The sequence below is a fragment of the Lycorma delicatula genome, chromosome 3, assembly GCF_047948215.1.
Source record: "Lycorma delicatula isolate Av1 chromosome 3, ASM4794821v1, whole genome shotgun sequence".
NCBI lineage: Eukaryota > Metazoa > Arthropoda > Insecta > Hemiptera > Fulgoridae > Lycorma > Lycorma delicatula.
In genome coordinates this window covers 151,163,220-151,182,632 of record NC_134457.1, presented here as the reverse complement: position 1 = coordinate 151,182,632, position 19,413 = coordinate 151,163,220, and the positions used below count along the sequence as shown (strand labels likewise).

The window sequence follows — 19,413 nt, the reverse complement described above, 5'->3', positions numbered from 1 at the left end:
TTGCGTGATCAAGTCAGCACATTTTTTTTTTTTAATATATAGAATTGTAGAAGAATGTGATTCCATGACCCTTCTCTACTAGCGCGATTCTATCTCTAACCGTCATATTTCTTTCATAAATGTTTCATTGTCTACTTGTGAAATAACAGCTTTGAGATACGTGCACCTTCAACCACTCGTCAATTTAAAAACGTGACAAAAACAATAGAATCAATTTCTTGGTATATATATTTTTACTAAAAAAAAGAAATTAAATGTTCGTACAAAAATTTATTACTAAAACTTGTACGTTCGCAAAAGAGTAATTTTAATACAATAGTTATTTTAAATTAAAATAAATAAATTAGCATGTTTATTAATTCTTCAAAAAGAGTAGCTTCTGATAGTAGAATTTTAATTAAAATTTTTGTTTATATGACATTAAAATTCCTTGAAATAGCTATCGTTATTGATTTAAAATTTGTCAACCTTTGCACTTTTGCAATAAACTAGTCCCCGATTGGTTTGAAGCTAACTAATCGCTTCGCTATTACCATAGGAAATCGAATGTGGTCTTTCCCTATTAATGTTTTTAATCTACGAATAGATTTTTCAGAATTTAATTTTTTCAAAACTGAAAAAATAACCTAGAAAAAACTATTATTTAAGAATTTTTTATCATATCTCTATTATTTTAATCTACGGAGCACAGAAATTATATGAAAATATTTCTTAAAATTATTAAATAAATAATCTTTTTTACCGACTTTTCGAATTACGGTATTACTTTCGATCGCTTGGTGGCAGTGGTGAATGAAAATGAATTTTCTTTTAGTTTTGAGTACGAAAATATCATTCATTTAAATTGGGGTTTCCACATACATACTCTTCAAAAGTACTAGATCAATTTCATTGAATTTAGACATGCTGTAGTAGTGAATCTGAATTGTGCATGTGAAAAGATTATGAAGTTGAATCGTTCTTGAGTAACGCGTAATTTAAGGTCGAAAAAATTTGAGCGTAACAATTTAGAAGCGTGGTTTGGTTTGATGTTATAGTTTGGAAAGTTGACGTTTCTTTATCTGCGATATCTATTGTTAGAAATATTAAACCATTTTAAAAAATATATTAAAACGAAATTAAATTAACGAAAAGTCGGTCTTCTGCGCAGAACTGTGTGAGAGTTGTTTTTTATTTTCAATGGTTAATTTAAATATCTGGATTCAGCCACTTTTCAAGTAATATCTACTTTACACAGGAATGGTTATTATTATTTTTTTTAATTAAAAAAAAAAAAAAGAAGTGGTTTGCTGCTTTGACAAGATAATAAAAATGGTTATGTAATTTAAACTCAGCTTTTAGGACAAAAACGAAGTTATGTATGAATAATTAATTATTACTTGTAGGTAATATAGTACATCTTTAGCTATATCTAAAAGTTGAATTTTCTACAAAGTGCATTTTTACTTTCCTGGCATTACAGCTATGCTGAAGAAGTAAAGTATGGCAACAGTCAAGATACAGGATAAGGGTATTTTTGCATTTCTCAACATTTCATGACCCAGGGCCCCCAAAAACAAAAAAAAATGGTGTGCGGTAATATTCGTACGTACGTTTGAACGTTCGTTTCTTTTATACGGATTTGAATACTAGATCGTGGATACCGGTGTTTTTGTTAGTTGGGTTTTAATTAACCATACATCTCAGGAACGGTCAACCTGAGATTGTACAAGACTACACTTCATTTACATTCATATATATCATCCTCATTCATTTCTGAAGTTAATACCTTACGGTGGTTCTTGAGGCTAAATAGAAAGAGTAAAGGACACTTGTTTTACGGGTGAGAACAAAAAAACCAAACCTATTTTACGTACGGATACAAAATAAACCTATGTTCCTGTAGTATAACATAGGTTCGGAAATGCTTCGTTAGCGAGGGTCGCCTGGCAAAAGAATTCGCGCTGATTTCTGCGCCTTTGATAAAATTAAGTCTGACTATTTCTCAGGACGTAAATTAAAAGTAAATTTATTAGTTTTACATAAAATCGGAACATAAAAGTTTTTAAAAATTGATCTCATATATTGTCATGTACTGTATTTTTCGTTAAATCTGGGATAAAAGAAAAATAGAACTAAAAGATACAAACAAGTCTAAAAACACACTATTTTATGTTTTGCGTAAAATAGCTTTGTTAAATGCATAAATGCATACTTATAAAACACAATAATTGTAGAGAATTTGATTCTGAATAAAATGGTACGAATAAAATTCACAGAAACTAAATGCAGGGCCTGATATGGGTACCATAAAAATAAATAAGGGCGAAAACTTTTGCCAGCCGACACTCAGTACTGAAGTTAAAGGTTTCTGAACCTATGTTTATATGAACTTTCTTCTACATTTTCACCAGTAGAACGTACCCTGAAAGATTGCTACAATTTTCGTGAACCACATTGCTTGCATATACTCGTACATAAGATTGAATAATATAGTTTCCAAAAATATGAACAGTAGTCATTTTCCCTTCGTTAAATGTTAAAAAAGGGTCAAAATTAGTGAATATTGGATGATACCCTTAATTAAATTTATCAGATTATACTACATGCAGTCGTAAAACCTACTGCTATTTCTTTTTAAAATACCTAATTGGCGTTCTTCAATTTCTAAAACAATAGACTTGTTTTTAATTTGTAATAGAAACGTAGAAAAATGTTTACTGTTTACCAAATCTATTTAAGATTGTTAATTTGTTTGAGAAATTTACCTACAAATGGAAATAATGTAATTAAATTTAGACATTTTAAATTTAATAAAATCTTTTCGATTATACAAAACAAAATAAAATATAAACAAAAATCTTAAGTTTTTAAATGTAAGAAATAACTTTATAAAACATGTAGAGTAATTTATTTATATCCCGCAAAGGTTTGAAATTGAATTATAAAAAAAGGGGTTTTATGTATAAAGTTGTCAGTTTACCGTTCTGTCAAATTTTCAGTTGTCGTTTCTTGCCAAATTTTAGGGGAACAGCGCTAAAACATAATATTATTTTTTAACGTAAATTTGGAAGAAATGAAATTATTAGGATTCAGATTGACCTGAGAATTCCTGGTAAATTGGCCAAGATGATTGGAGTCTGCCCCAATCAGTTGATACTGAAAACAAAGTGAAGATTGGAAGTCAGGTAACGGAATTTTTCAAGACTTGTCCAGATGTGAGGCAGAGATGATAACTGTACCATCCTTGACATTTAATCTGGTGTTTGATTGGATTTACAGGATGGTGCGTCGAAGAGAAACTGAATTGTTCGGAAGGGGATTACGTTTACTGGCGTATACTTATGATTGGTTTAAACAAAATCGATTTGGAGGAAATGTTGATACCTTTTGAGGAAAAAGTAAAAGGGTCTGGAGGTAAATGAGGACCAGACTATGTACCATTGTGGTTGCGTTTGGTCAAAAGCTATACAGAAGGCTAAATGAAGTTAATTATCTGGAAGTGAAGATCAGTGATACGAATGAGGGTGAGCAAGGAATAAGGGAGCGCATTAAGCAAGGGGATTAGAGCCATGTATGCGCTGAAGCTTGTGTTGAGATCAACGTTCGTTTTTAAAGCCTCTAAACTGAGAATATATAGGACGACGGTATTATGTCCGATTGTAACTTACGGATGTGAAGTGTAAACACTTACTATAAAACAGAAAAATAAACTTAATAAAAGGTTAGTAGTAGCTGCGAATAGAGTGTTGAGAAAAATTTTTGGATCCGTTAAGGGTCGAACAACAGGGGAATGGAGGGTGAGAGATAGGGAGTCGGATAAGTTGGTGATGGAATTGTGAGGTTGGTGCGGAAGAATAAGGCTAGATGGGCGGGTGGTCATGCGACCAGAGCGGAGGAGGACAGAATAATTTCGGCGGTTATGAGGCATAGGGAAGAGGAGAGACGTAGAAGAGGAAGACCTAAATGGAGAAGTTGTGCTGATATCAGGGAGAATTTTGGTGAAGACTGGATGAATGTAGCAAAGGATTGGAAGAGATGGAGGAAACTTTTGTCGCAGGTCATAGATCCGCGAATTCTATCAAGACCAATGAAAGCTAAAATAAGTTTCCTTATTTGGCGAAAGAACATTTCATCAAAAATTAATTTTATTAAAAAATCAATTAACTTGAATAAAAATATACAGTATAAAGAACCAAATTTACTGGCAATTAGAAAAAAATATAACACTACAGAGGAAAATAAGAATATTAAAATAGAATAAATAAGTAATGTAAGGATTCCTAACGGATTTTACTGGATAGATATTTCGGTGGAAGAAATATAGGAGAACCCATAACTTATACTGTATGACAATCACTCCAGCTTTATTGTAAAACTATAATGAAATTTTTCCCCGGTTATGCTGAAGGATAAATAACAAAGAGTTTGTATTTCCGAATTTAGAGATTTATAGAAACTAATATAATATTTTTCTTACATAATTGAATTGAATATTTTTTTTTTTAATTCTCTTATACCTATTTTCCCCACATTTTTCTTCATTTTAATGAGATTTTTATTATAGAAGCAAAAGTTCCTAATGTTAACTTATTGTAGGAAATATGAAAAGTAAAATAGTATAAATAAATCTTTAGAATGACCACGTGTTCATTTTGGTATATTAAATTAATCGTTTCATTCACTGATAATTTTTATGGAATTCCAAACCAAAAAAAAAAAATTAATTACATAGAACAGAAAATTATCTAAAAAATTAATTTACTGATAATATATTTTCAAAAAAAATGAATTTTTTTTTGTTTTTTGAATAAGTTGTTTGTGATGAGAAAATAAAAAAAATAAGTCATTTTGTACTTTTGCAATAAAAGAGTGAGTATTAATATTTTTGTATAACTATACAATCATAGAAGCTGTGGTGAACCGCTGTGGAATTTTCGTTACTAACCACAGTTCTTGTTCAATTCCAATTTGAATCAGTTTATTGCAAACAAAAATTCAGTTGTATAATTTTTTAATTGTTTTAAATAACGTAAAACAATTTCCTTAATGTAAAACAATCTATTTCTCATGAAACAGCTTGGAGTTTATTCAGTGAAAAAAAAAACTGGTTTACAAAATATGCTAGATTCGTAACCACATTGATTCATCAACCACATTATTATTGTTTAATAACATTAAATCTGTGATCATTGGTCTTGATTGTATCTTACTGCTAATACAGTAAAAAAAAAATCAGTTTGGTATTAAAATAGATTTATGCTTAAGAAATGTAAAATTTTTATTTCTATAAATTTTGTGTATCAGGTAATTCCGATAGCTAAGCCTAAGATGTTATTATTTTACTTTGTTTATTTTTACGCATTCTAATAAATTAGTAGTTATTTATAAAGTTACATTTTTTCACTTCCTTGTACGAAGTGACGTATTGCGATCACGAAAAATTTCGATTTCAACGGAAATATCCATTTTGACCATCCCTGAATCCATTTTGACTAGTTTCGGCGTGACGTCTGTACGTACGTACCTTCTCAAATAACTCAAATATGAGTAGCTGTAAGGATAGGCACATCGATTCGAATCTGACTTCATCTCCTTTTCATTATTTAACTTTTTTTTTAGTTAAAATATATTGAGTTATTAATAATTATTAACCCGTGATTGTAAAAAAGTTTTACAGTAAATAATTATTTAATAATAACAATAAAAAAATATCAGAAATAATTAGTGAAATAAAATTTATGTATTTTTAAAGATGTGTATATGTAATTTAATAGGCATTATTACATATGTGTATATATAATAGATTTAGTGAAACATCTGATCATTTATTGAAAATTATAATTTAGAATCGTATTATTTTTGGATTTTTTAGTTTAATATTACTTAATTGTTCTGGAATTTCAGTTTAATTTTATCTATATTAAAGTTAACTGTTGAGTGACTGAAAAATAGACCCTCACAAGAACTACATGTACACTGAGGCATACATGCCCGATCTTAAATAAATTGCAAAAAATTCTTATGTTTAGTTCATTACTCCTCTCATATTGTTGTTCAATATTCTCCCTAAGTCAGAGTTGATCATCATTTCGTTTATTTGCTTTTTGTTGCTAATCATTTAATCGCTCTTTCGTTTGAAATAATTCTTCTGATCTTAATTTGTGTACATGCTCTATAGTTTTCAAATTTTCTTTCTCTTTATATTTATCATCTTCTCTTAATCTTTTTATTCTTTCTTTGGTTTTAACATTTTCTTCCTCTTTATATGTATCTTCATCTCTTAATTTTTTATTCTTCTCTTGTTCTTAACATTTTCTTACACTTCATATTCATCTTTTTGTCGATTTTTGAGATTTGTTCCTGTTTTTTCTTTTTCTGTATGATTGTTTCTTTTTCATTTTTGATTATTCACCAAATGATCCATTAATAAATCACGGAATATTTTACACCGTTAGGACAAAATTAACATTTGTAACCAGTATACAGTTCATTAAACGGAATGGTTAAATTATTATTAATTTTTTTTATACGACACACCAGAAATCTAAAACTTTTGTTAATCAGAAATTCACGATCACGAATACTGATTTAGTAATACAAGTAATAAAGTGACTTTTACTCCTAATATTTCATGTAAGATTGTTGAATTAATAATCGCATAAATATTTGATGTTGGTTAATAAAAACTAATATTTCAGCATTTGTGTAACTGTCCACTTTAATAAAAAATTGGAGGAACGTATCTCACTTTCAAATGAAATAATTTTAAATTAACTGGAGCAAAAAGTTTGTATGTAATTTAATAGGCGTGCAAGGAAGTCATGTCGTATCCAAATCAGATTTTTTTAAGTTAGGTATTAATGAAATTTTAAGATATTAATTAATTAAATTTTAATAACATTAATATAGAATTTTCTACATCGTGATTATTTCCATGAATTTGTTAAGATAATCAATAGAAATAATTCAAAAATTTACATATATATTGAGTTTTTTTTATAAATAAGTAAAACAGAAATGACTGAAAAACAAATTACTAATAGAAATCACAAAATCTTGATCTTGATTTCGGATACCAGTCTATGTATTAATTTTTCTTCTTTCTTTTCTTTTTTTACATTATCTAATACGTAAGATTTAACAGGTAAGTTTATTTACAGGTAAAACTGTAAATAACACGGATTACAATAATTATTACAAAATTACAACCAATTATGAACGATCAACATTTTAGAAGACAAATGTAGAAAAGAAAAATAAATGAAAAAATCATTTAATCATTCATGCATGAATGATTAAATGATTAAATCATTCATGCATGAATGATTAAATCCACTTGAAGATTCAATTCACATTACAGTGATATTTTACCTTACGATTTACAATATTTATATTTTTTAAATTGAATACATTTATTATGATTTGATTATAAAACGAGAATATGTAAATAAACGAGTATATGAATTTTGTTAAAATTAAAGTATGTAATCTCAATTAAAAATACGCTTCTGATAAATTATCGATTAGAAGGGAATAACTAAGATTTATTAATGTTTTTATATAAAAAAAAAAAAAAATAAAATAATGATTGATTTTTTTTTTTTATAGCACATTTTCCTTTGTAAACAGTTATTTAACCATTGCATAAAATTTTTCAGTTTAATAAGTTGTATTAATGAAGGTTAAGTTAGCATGTTACGTTTACGTAACATCGATGAGGAGGGGTAACTGCTCGTAAGTTAAATTTAATGGCGTTTTCATCCCGCATACAAACAGTATACGTTACCTACGACTGCATCTAAATCGCCGTCTGACGTGGAGTCATTTCAAGGAGAAAGGACGCAGCTTAACATTAAGTTCTGGGAGTTGTTCTGGTTGCTAGGCAGAGAGTCACAACTATCATATCTAACGAGCAATTTTCTGTACTTATCGGTCCTGAAACCGATTTGGACTTAAGGAATCGAACTATGGAGCACGAAACGTAACATTGAAATCGTACAGAAATCTCAGAACAAAATATTGAGAAATATAACAAAGGCGCCGTGTTTCGCGAAAAACACTGAAGTACCCGATTATATGTGATTCCCAACCGTCTGAGAGGAAATACTCTATTCGGTATAAAATACAAAATGAGACTGAACAAAAATGTAAACTGGCTCTCGATTAACCTCCTGGATAACAGAGAGGACGTTAGGTGCCTACTAAAACGACTGCACATGTTAGATCTATAAGTTCTCCGAGATTTGAAGAGAATTTGCTTATGGTAGGATGTTACGCATCGTCAAAATTTTTGATTTCGTTTTGTTAGTTTGATTTTTTTCACTGTTTCTTTGTTTGATTAGTTAGTTATTATTTGTGTGATTGATAAGAATACCTGTAGGTGTTTTCTTTGCTTTTAATGTTCTGAACTTCATCATTGTACTTTGGACTCATCTTTGAGTCCAAAGAACAAAAATCATCTTTGTATGAATTTGTAAATATATTATATATATTTATGATATGTGAGGGGTTTCAATGGATACCTATCTCTTCTGCATGTCATTTTTTTATTCAAATTTACTTACTTCCGGTAAATTTGAATCGATTGTAAATTAATCACTTTGGCAACAAAAAACATTTTCTATAGTTATAAATAATAGAAATATTCTGTTATTAATTTTAATCTGCTTTACAAATTCTGAAAAAATAGAAAAATTAAATGGTGACGCTAAAATATAAAATTTTCATTGCTCTTTTGTGTTATTTTATATATTTGATAAATTTTTTTAATCGGAGAAAAAAAATTATCAGATGAACTATGGAGATTTATCCTTTGGATAAGTTTTAAAACAGTCAAGAATACAGTTTTTAATAATAATGTTTTGATAAATATTTAACTAACTTCTCTAATTTTTTTGTTTTACTCTTTCTATAAACGGTTTTGTAATACTATGTTTTTTCTTTATCTTTAAAATTTAAGATTTTTATGCAAAAAAATAATCTATATTTCTTTGCATTAAAAAGAAATTGCAATATTAATTGCCGTTCAATTTATTACGATAATTTCATGTAGCCTATGAAACTTCATACTCTTAATATCAAATTTTCTTTTTTCTTTTCTTTTATTCTGAAAATTTTAGTTACAATGGCTGTATTTTAATCAATTTTCATAAACTTCAAATTAAAAAAAAAACAAAAAAAAACAAAATTTCTTGTATTTTTTTATTTCTTTAAAAGTTTGTAATATTTTAGTTATTTTGAACGACAGGACAATTATCTTCCTGTAAAGAGAATTTATAACAATCTAAAAATGTTAAGTTTGATTTACTCAAATAAATACTGTAAAGAAATAAGACGTTCTGATATTTTTAACTGGAAATCGTAGGATTTAGCTGAGTTTGTATCACATGAATAATGGATTCGGTTACCAAATTAAATAAATTCTTGCCATTCCGGGCTTATCTCTTTGCAAAAGACAGGCAATAAATAAAACAAACGCTTTATTTCCGTTATTTACCATTGAACCAACTTTACCTGAGAAAATGTTACTTCAGTTTTGATTTTGGATTTGGATTATAATTATGTTTATTTTAACATGTATTACAATCGTCTTAAAAGCAAAGTTTATTTCTACTTTTCCATTGATTTTTTAATGAGGATCGGGTGTAAGTATTTAATTATAAAAAATTGTATGATTTGTTTTTTTAAAATTATTTATTGATTCAAAATTAAAATAATTTATTAGGATACTTTTTTAATAAAAAACATATTTTATTACGCAAAATGTAATTTTATTCCTAATATGAACACTAACGTAAAATAAAGTACGAATTTTATTTGATATAATGCACGACACATTACGTTTAGTTTATAAACTGGGTGGTAAATTTTTATATGTTTAAATCTTTGTAACATAAAAAAAATAAAAATATAAGTGTGATATATCACTTAATAAAATAACAACAATATCCACAATGGTTTTGTGAAAATTGATAAATAATTATCACAGATCAGAAATCTACAACTTTCCTTTTTCACTAAAAGAAAACTTGAAAGAAAAACTTTATATAAAGTAAAGCCAAAGACTGAAAAAAAATTGTCTAACTAAAGGAAAACTTCCCTTTTAACTGAAAGAAAGACAAACTGAGTTTTCTCGAAATTATTCGGACTAAATTTGTCAAAAATAGGAGTCACAAGCTTTTGATAACGTTATATATGTGTGGCAACCTGGAAATTTCAAATATTTATATAGTAATTTTCAAGTATTTTTTAATTTGGCACTGTGTATACAGATTGTATCTCGACATTTTCCCGGGACTTTTATAACCTATTCTACTCGAAAAAATAATGGAAAAATTCACATAAACATGTGTCTTAAATGCTTCGTTTGCGAGTTATGTCTAGTGAAATATTTCACTCGGATTTCAGCTATCCCGGTGAAATGAGGTCCTACTGAATTTTTAGGGTGTTAATTAAAAAACAAAATTATTGATTTCGTGTGGTTTTTGACCTCAAAAATCTAATAAAATAGGTCCCGGAATTGCATCTTCAAAAGTTTTGGAAAAATTTGGAGTGAAAAACCAATTAACTGGAGTAAAAAATCCTTTTTTTTTTATGTTTGACGTACAATAATATTGTTAAATGATTCATAAGCACATAAAAGTTTTATACAAAACTTGTAGAGAATTTAATAATGAACAAAACAGTTTACAATAAGTTGAATAAAACAAAAATACATTTTTAGAAACGTTCGAATTTTACTAAAAAGTTAGGTTAGTTGAAATACGAGCGAGATTTCTTTTACTAGTCGTAACTCACAAACGAAGCATTTTAGCACAATTGATTTTATGAACTTTATCCATTATTTTCAGAAGTAGAATAGGCTATAAAATTTCCGGGAGAACTTCGTGATACACGTTTATATACATACCATATATATAAAATTATTGTAGCTATAATGTATTTATTAAATTCATACCAAGCGATGTATCGTAGGCGCAAATATATTCCGATGTAGTGAACTGGTAGGTAAGTGCTGTTTTTCCAACTCCTGAAGCTCCAAGCATTGCCACCTTAAACGAAGGCGTTGGTTGTTCATCCTCTTCGTCAAACATACACGTACTCATCTGTGACGCATTACTGAAAAAAAAAAAACAATGTTAAGAAAACATGTTTTTTCTCTGTTTTTTTTTTATTCCTTTTTTAACAACATCCTTTGATTTTTGTTTGTATTTATTATTTTTCCCTGTGTTTTTTACTTTAAACTAAGTGAGGAAGTTTAATGAGATTTTTACGAAGGGATTCCACCGATAATGATTCATACGATTTATTAATACATTTATATTTTTTGTTCCATTTGATGAACCGCGAGACTCGAATATGTCACTTTTTCTTATTCTAAAGGTGACTACGAATTCCGCCACTAGATAGCAGTACTTGATATTACTATGTAGCGTACAAAACTTGATAATGTACTTGAAGTAATAAAATTAAAAGAAAATAAACTACAGCTTATTTTAATAGTAAATGAATGTACTGAAGATGAAACAATCGTGTTTAATTCCCATCATTTCTTTAAAAAAAAAGTATTAATTTACAAGAGATTATACTAGTTTTATTTAAAAAGGAATAAATAAAACGGAAATAAATTTGATTATAAAACTTTTATTCAACAATTGGAACTATTTAATGGAGAAATAAAAAAAAGTTCATTTAATAATAATATAAAAAATGTGTCCACGGATACGATAAAAATCGAGGGTTACACTTACAAAGTAATAAGTGCGTTATTATATCACGGATTTTCTATTCGTAATTGTCTTATACTAGTTTTATTAAAAAAGGAAAAATATGTAGGTATGAAGTGAATGATATGACTATCAACAAAAAAACTGGTCGTGAAATTCAAAAAATTTATATTTGCTTGTTTTAGAAAGGCAATAAATTTTAATAATAAATCCATAAGATTTTTTTTTTTTTTTTTTTTGTCTTCAGTCATTTGACTGGTTTGATGCAGCTCTCCAAGATTCCCTATCTAGTGCTAGTCGTTTCATTTCAGTATACCCTCTACATCCTACATCCCCAAGAATTTGTTTTACATACTCCAAACGTGGCCTGCCTACACAATTTTTCCCTTCTACCTGTCCTTCCAATATTAAAGCGACTATTCCAGGATGCCTTAGTATGCATAATTGTTATGCCTTATTGTTATCCATAAGATAACAATCAGTAATTCATAAAAAAAAAATAGAAGAATAATCTAACAAAACGGTGTGATATCCAAAAAAATTATAATGAAATTGTAAACCGTACGGTAAGAGTCTCGCAGATATTATTCTTCCGTTCAAAAAACAAAAATAATGCAATATAAATAATGCTGTTTTTAACAAAATGATACTGATATCAAAACAGGTAAAACACTACAATTCTAGTAGCAAAATCTGTAATTAATTTAGAATTTTGTTTAAAAAAAATACATGTTAAATATTTGTAATAGACAATAGATATACAATAATAGATAATAAACAATGTTTAGTGTTCCATATAATAAGCAAAAAAAAATTTTTTACAAATCTCTTATCGGCTTGATTTCATTTATATGTAATACTTCTTACATTTACAGAAATAATACAATTCTTATGATTATTCGTAATTTAATAAATGAAATCCGGCCAGTAAAAATTTTGTAACAAATTTTTCTATTTTTTGCATATTATATGGAACGCTTAAACATCGTTTATTATCTATTTTCTGTTGCATATATTTAAAATGTATTTTTTTTTTAAAGAAAATTCTAAATTAATCAGATTTTGATAATAGAAATGTCTTACCTTTTTTGACATCAGTATCGTTTTGTTAAAAACAGTTTTACCTATATTACAGAAATTTTTGTTTTTTAAGCGGAAGAAATGATATCTGCAAGACTCTTACCGTACGGTTTACAATTTCATTGTAATTTTTTTTGATAATGGAATTACATTTATTTTGTTTATTAAATACTTTAATCGTAAAGTTTAAAGTTTTTAAACGATCTGTAATGAGCAAAAGGTTAAAAAAAATAATACGATCATTCTTAAGAACAAAAATTTCGTATCTATGAGTAAATGCGAATAATGAGGACTGGAATGATTTTCTTTCAAATGCATTTCTAATTTTAATGTAATTTTTCATATTAAACTAGCAAACTAACGAAAATTTAGTCAGTTTTATAAGTGACATCTTTACTGTATTCTACCCATCGTCTAGTGTATAGTAAACATTATTAATAATAGGGAAAACAATATTATGATTGATCTTAGGTGTTTTATTTACGTAAAATTTATGAGGAAGAAGGGTAAATAGTGCAAAAGACCGTTGTAGCCTACACGTTTTGCACTATTTTAAAACTCATTAAAATAAAAAAAATTGAATCTTCAACTCACTTCCTAAAAACATCATATACAATAAAATAGCACCTAAAATGACCACTACCATTTAAATATAAGTTTTATTTATAATTCTTTTTCGAGGAAAAATTAATTTTTTTTTTAATGCAACATGAAGATCATATTGTAACAAAAATAAATATTAATTGCAATTTTTGAGAAAATCGTTTGATACTTTAAACATCTCTTACAATAAAATATTTTATTTAACTCTACGCATAAATTATGTAAATTAACAAATAATGTATTGCAAATTTCTATTAATTCTAGTATAGTTAATTTGAAACGTAGATGTTTCTTGATTAGAGATTTCTTTTATAAATGGCAAACATACAATCATTTTTTTCTAAACACATTTTGAGACAATTTTTTTTTTCTGAAACTAGAATGTTGGGAAACATAAAGAAAATATTTAAGTGCTTATTTCCCATCAATGTTTAAATTATTTTTGTTAAGGTTGTACGAAAATACTTTTTCTTAATTGTTACTTCTATCAAAATACAAAGTAGGTTAAAAATAAATTTCTACTATGTCACTGACAAAAATCAGAATATATATAATACAGCAAAATATTACAAACCTAATACAACATTCTGAATGTTTTTTCAAATGTTTTTGTAAATAACCGGAAATGTGATTTAAAAAATCATAAAAGTACACTGGCTATCGTAAAAGCGTAAATTTCTAAGGTAAATAAAACTCCAATTTTTATCTCGCGCTTTCTGATTTGTTCTTTTGAATAGCTTTTACGAATTATTTTTTGAATATTGCGTTTTACGAGAATCTCAAGGCTTTATTCATGTTAGTCTATGGATTTATAAATAATAATAATAATTATTATTATAATTAACAGTTTATCTATTTCATTCAGTTTACAATTTTATAAGATCCCTTAAACTGACATAGCAGTTAGTCAGGGGTTTCCATATAAATAATAAATGCAGAGTTAAAACAAAAAACAGAAATAATTCTATTGAAAAATTAAACATAAAAACAAAACTCATAACTTACCATTAATTGACATAAAACAAACAAAAAAATCTGCTTATCCTCGTAAACATTAATATTCTGCTCCCCAGTCCTCTCCATGTTACTTAAAATTAGTTAAATAGTTAAACAAAAATTAAGACTGTCATCCTTTAACCTCTTCATCGAAATGAAATTTAATGTGCCCGGTGAAACATTTGAGAACATCTTTGGGACAAGATATGACAACGTAGGATAGCCATACTTATTATGAGGCCGGTCTATAAAATAAGGTATATTATGAGTCTATACTTCGTATTTTATATTTTTTAAAGGTTTGATGAGAAGTCTGCTGATTTCTATGAAAATCTCTTGATTTCTATGAAATCTATGTGTTGGAATATATCTATTGTTATATGCTATTGGAATAGTTTTAATTATTTTTTGGGAAATAATAATAATAGTAATAATAAGATAAAGAGTTTATTTTAGCATATTATGTATAAATATCTATTAATATAAATAAATATATATATATATATATATATATATATATATATATATAAACGAGGGTAAGTCAATTATGATCCGCAATTTAGTTATATTTTTGTTTACGTTGGTAGTACTGTCGTGTTGCGTAGATGACTCATGCGTGGTTTAATTGTTATGTCGGTACAGGTTCGATGCTGCTAGGTTAGTTCCATTATCGCTGCCCTGCTGTTAACCATGGCTGCTCCGCTTTTTGTTTGCACCAAAGAATAGCAAAAATCAGTGATCCGTTTTTTGTGGTCGGTAGGTGTATCAGGGCCGAAATTCGTCGAAGACTTTTGGTACAGTACGGGAACAGTGTGTTGCCGCAACGGAGTGTCTACGAATGGATTGAAAAATTCAATAATGGTCGCACAAGTGTTACGCACGACCGTTTACCACCACAAATGAGGAAAATATTGAGTGTGCATGTGACATGGTTTTCTTAGACAGACGAGTAACTATTGATGAAGTGACACAGCAAATTAGTCACGGTTCTGCCTACGAAATCATCCACAACAGACTTGGGTTTCATAAAGTCTGTGCAAGATGGGTCCCAAAACACCTCACATAGTTGCATAAACAAACGCTCTTGGACTTCTTCCAAAAATATTTGAATTGCTATGATAACAAACGGGACATCTTCTTTGACAGAATCATCACTGGTGACGAAAGATGGATCCATCATTACGAGCCAAAGAGTAAACGGCAGAGTATGGAATGGAAACATCCAAATTCGCCCTGCAAAAAATTCAAGACCCAACCATCCGCAGGAAAACTGATGCTTACGGTTTTTTGGGACTCACAAGGCACAGTACTGGAACATTATGAGGAAAGGGGGACGACAATAAACAGTGCACGGTACAGTGAGATGCTTACTACCAAGCTGAAGCCTGCAATTCAATGCAAACGCCGAGGACGGCTGTCGAAAGGTGTTGTGTTGTTGCACGACAATGCCCGTCCATATACTGCTGCCCACACTGCTGAAAAGCTCCAGAAATTCAACTTTGAAGTACTGGCTCATCCTCCGTTTAGTCCTGATCTTACCCCTTCTGACTACCACTTGTTTGGTCCACTCAAAGAGGCATTAAGGCCGTCAATTTACCTCAGACGAAACAGTAAAATAAGCCGTGCATTCCTGGGTTACAACTCAACCGAAAAACTTCTTTTATGAGGGCATCAGGAAGCTTGTGCGTTGATGGACCAAGTGCGTTGAAATGCAAAGGGACTATGTTGAAAATGATGTACATATAAGTTTCCTATTTGTATTCTAATAAAATTTAAAACTACATTGGGGATAATAATTGACTTACCCTCGTATTTTGTCGCCGAATGGCTTCGAAGGTACGTAATTCATAACCTTGCGGTGGCTCTGAAAAGGGCCGTTTTTTAGTGATAGCTTTGAGAAGAGCTGTTGGGTCCGGAAGATGGACTCCGGCGAAGTCGGGGAGTTGCGGTTCGTCCATTGAAGTCCGACCGGGCTTTCCCTCAGCGGCAGTTGGGTCCCCACTACAGCGTGGCAGTTTTAGCCCCCAGAGCCCCGCAGTGTTGGGTTGGCGTCGGTCGTCCTTCGCCGGCGCGGCCGAGACGGTTCTCCCCGAGCGATCTCACGCTGGGCCGGCTCTTGCTGCTGAGCCCGGCGAGCTGGAGCTGGAACGGGAAGGTAGCGTCTGCGTTCAGCGGCTTCCACGTTGAGCCGGCCAGGGAACTTCTTCTTCTTCCAACGTCTTCTTCAGGTAGTAGTGGACGATTATTTGCTTTCACTCTCGTGGTGAACGCTCTTTTATGGGTGCCTGAGAGTGGTGGGGCTGCAGCGCCGCTATGGTGGGAAAACTGCGCGGTGGGAGTGATGCTTGTATCTGCACGTCCTTATACTGTGCGCCCCTCTCACATCGTTGCTACCGTTATCGCCCACCGATATTAAATTAGGCATATATGTGGTAACAATATAAATAAAAGTATAGGACTAAATTCAGTTTATATAACAATTAAATAAACACTTGCATATTTACATAATACAAATTAGTAGGCACGAAAACTTAAGCAATCCAACATGCAATCATAGATGAAGTTTTGTAATTCAGTTAGTTTAAGTTCAATATTTTATTCTTAGTGTATAAAACGTTACATACCGTTTTTATAAATTACTAAGTAACAAAGGAATAATTTTAATATTTTTCAAAACCCACTTTAAGTAACAAAAAGAAAAAAAAATAAATAAAAATTAGAATAAATAAACATATAATTTATGATAAATATTAAAAATTATGCATAGACTTTAAAATGCGAATATGGAAAAATGAATAAAGTGAATAAATTGAAATATCTAGTTAAAATAATTAAACCACATGCTTTAAAAAAAATCGAAATAAATAAGAATGGAATAATATTAGAACTAATAAAATGGATCTAGCAAATCACTTAATACAGTATTTATTCAATAAAAAATCAATTCCTAGAAACAAAGATTAAGCATTATAATATAATTATTAAACTTGAATGTTTGATGTCTCGGAGTTTTTATGAATGACTAAGATAGACAAAATTGAAGATCTATAAAAAAAAAGAGGAAAATATTAAGAAAAGTATTAGGTTCAGTTAAAATTGGAGAGGATTAGAAAAAATTAAGAACTTTATAAATTTAATGACAGACCTTCAGATGTTATAAGGAAATGAGAACTGATGTTTTTTGAAGTTATTTTCGGAATGGAAGAAAGTGACTGACTAAGAGAATTTTTAATATTTTTTATAATCAAAAACTAAAAACAACTGGTTTAATGTAGCTTTAAAGGATATGAAAGAACTAAGTATTACGGAAGAAATCTTAAATAGAAATAAATTTAGAAATATTATTTTAGAAAAAAACAAGGGTTTCAAGAGAGAGAAAGTGGAAAAAATGAAGAAATATTGGGAAGAAAGTAAGTCAAAAAGAAAGAAATTATTTAAGATATTTATCGCAGTCATAAGGTGGCCAATTCAAGATGAAAGAAACGATATTTTAAATGTAGGGCAAATATATCTTACCACTAGTACAAGAAGCTGCTAGTAAAGTATCGTTAGATTACTAAAAATTTTAATAATTAAAATAAATTCCGAAACAAATTTTTTTTATATTCTTTTATTAAACCTATTTTTCGATCTTAAATATGAAGTTCGTTATTAACTACTCTTTTATAAAAAAAAAAAATCTGGTTTCTTTTTCTTTAGATTTTATTTTACTTAGTCTGAATGGCTTATTTCTTGCATTAATTAGAAATGTAATATTTTTCTCCTTTTAACTAAGCTATTAAAATCCTTGTTATTAAAGTACGTGGAAAACAAGCACGCAAGGAGGAATGCTGTTTTAGCTTTTATTTACTGTAATACGAAATTACATATGAAGATTTGAACAGATGAAAATTAAATCCTCTCAGAAAATAAATACATTTATTCTTGAACAATAAATATTTTAACTTTTAATAAAATAATCTACATAGATTATTTTATTAAAAATAATTTGCAAAGAGAACGATTAAATTTATTACATTATATTACTTGTCTTTTACTATAAATTATTAGAAAATCTATTTTTAAATATAAACAATATATTTTTAAATATAATCTATTTTAATATAAACTAGATTGAGAGAAAAAACGATTCTTAAAAATGTATATGTAATACTGAGTTGCTTCCGTAGTCATTTTTAATATTTCTATAATTTGTTACTGGTCAAATATAATTTCAAAAGTACCTTTAATTTTTTTCAAAAATTTCTCTAAGATTTAAAAATTTTTTTAAATTATTTCTTCCAATAAAAGGGTACTTCCTCGAAAATTTCTTAGGATTATGAAAAAACAATAGCTGTGAGCATGTGCGTATTAAACATCACCAAATGGATTATGAAAATCTTATGTTTCTTTCTTTAAAAAAATTCTGAAGATTAAATTTTAGCTTCTATTGATGCATCCTTCTATTTCTTCTAAGATGAATACAATGAATGGTTGTCAGTTTTTTTTTATTATTATCTTTAAATTAAAGGAAATAACAAAAACAATTTAGCATATTAAACAAATAATATCCATTGATAAACTTTCATACAAACTGTTGGCTCAAATTAGGGAAATGTCAGTTATTGACTCAGGAAATGTTATTGACTCAATTCAGTTGAATTTCAAGTGCGTCGATTAGAAGTTAAAAGGTTGCCTTTAAGCCATCATTTTAATTACAATCGTGTAATATTTTGTTCATCCAAAACATAAGAATATGAAAGGCCTTCCAATCTGCAATATTTTTGAAACTATATTGTCTTATATAGATTATTTACATAAATTTGTTAAACAATTTGTTATATTTTAAAAAACAATTTCTAAATCTACTTTTTATTTTCTTTAATTTAATACAGATCTGTAATTATCGAATGAGTTCTTCAGAATGATACTTTCAGGCAGGTTTTTTGTTCTAAAACTGAAGTCTTTTGTCTGGTATTCCGTAATCTAATTAAATTTTCCTTTTCTTGCTTAATTTCTATCGGTGTAATCTGATTAAATTTAAAAG

The 19,413-nt window shown here is 28.6% G+C and overlaps 1 protein-coding gene across 1 annotated transcript in view; it reads right to left on the bottom strand.

Annotated features, from left to right (window-relative positions):
• LOC142320999 (uncharacterized) overlaps positions 1-19,413 on the bottom strand; it is a 352,855-nt gene that overhangs the window by 69,203 nt on the left and 264,239 nt on the right. Inside the window, exon 3 of the mRNA XM_075358993.1 lies at positions 10,940-11,100. Coding sequence (XP_075215108.1) covers positions 10,940-11,100 — 161 coding nt within the window. The remainder of the gene's footprint in view (positions 1-10,939; positions 11,101-19,413) is intronic.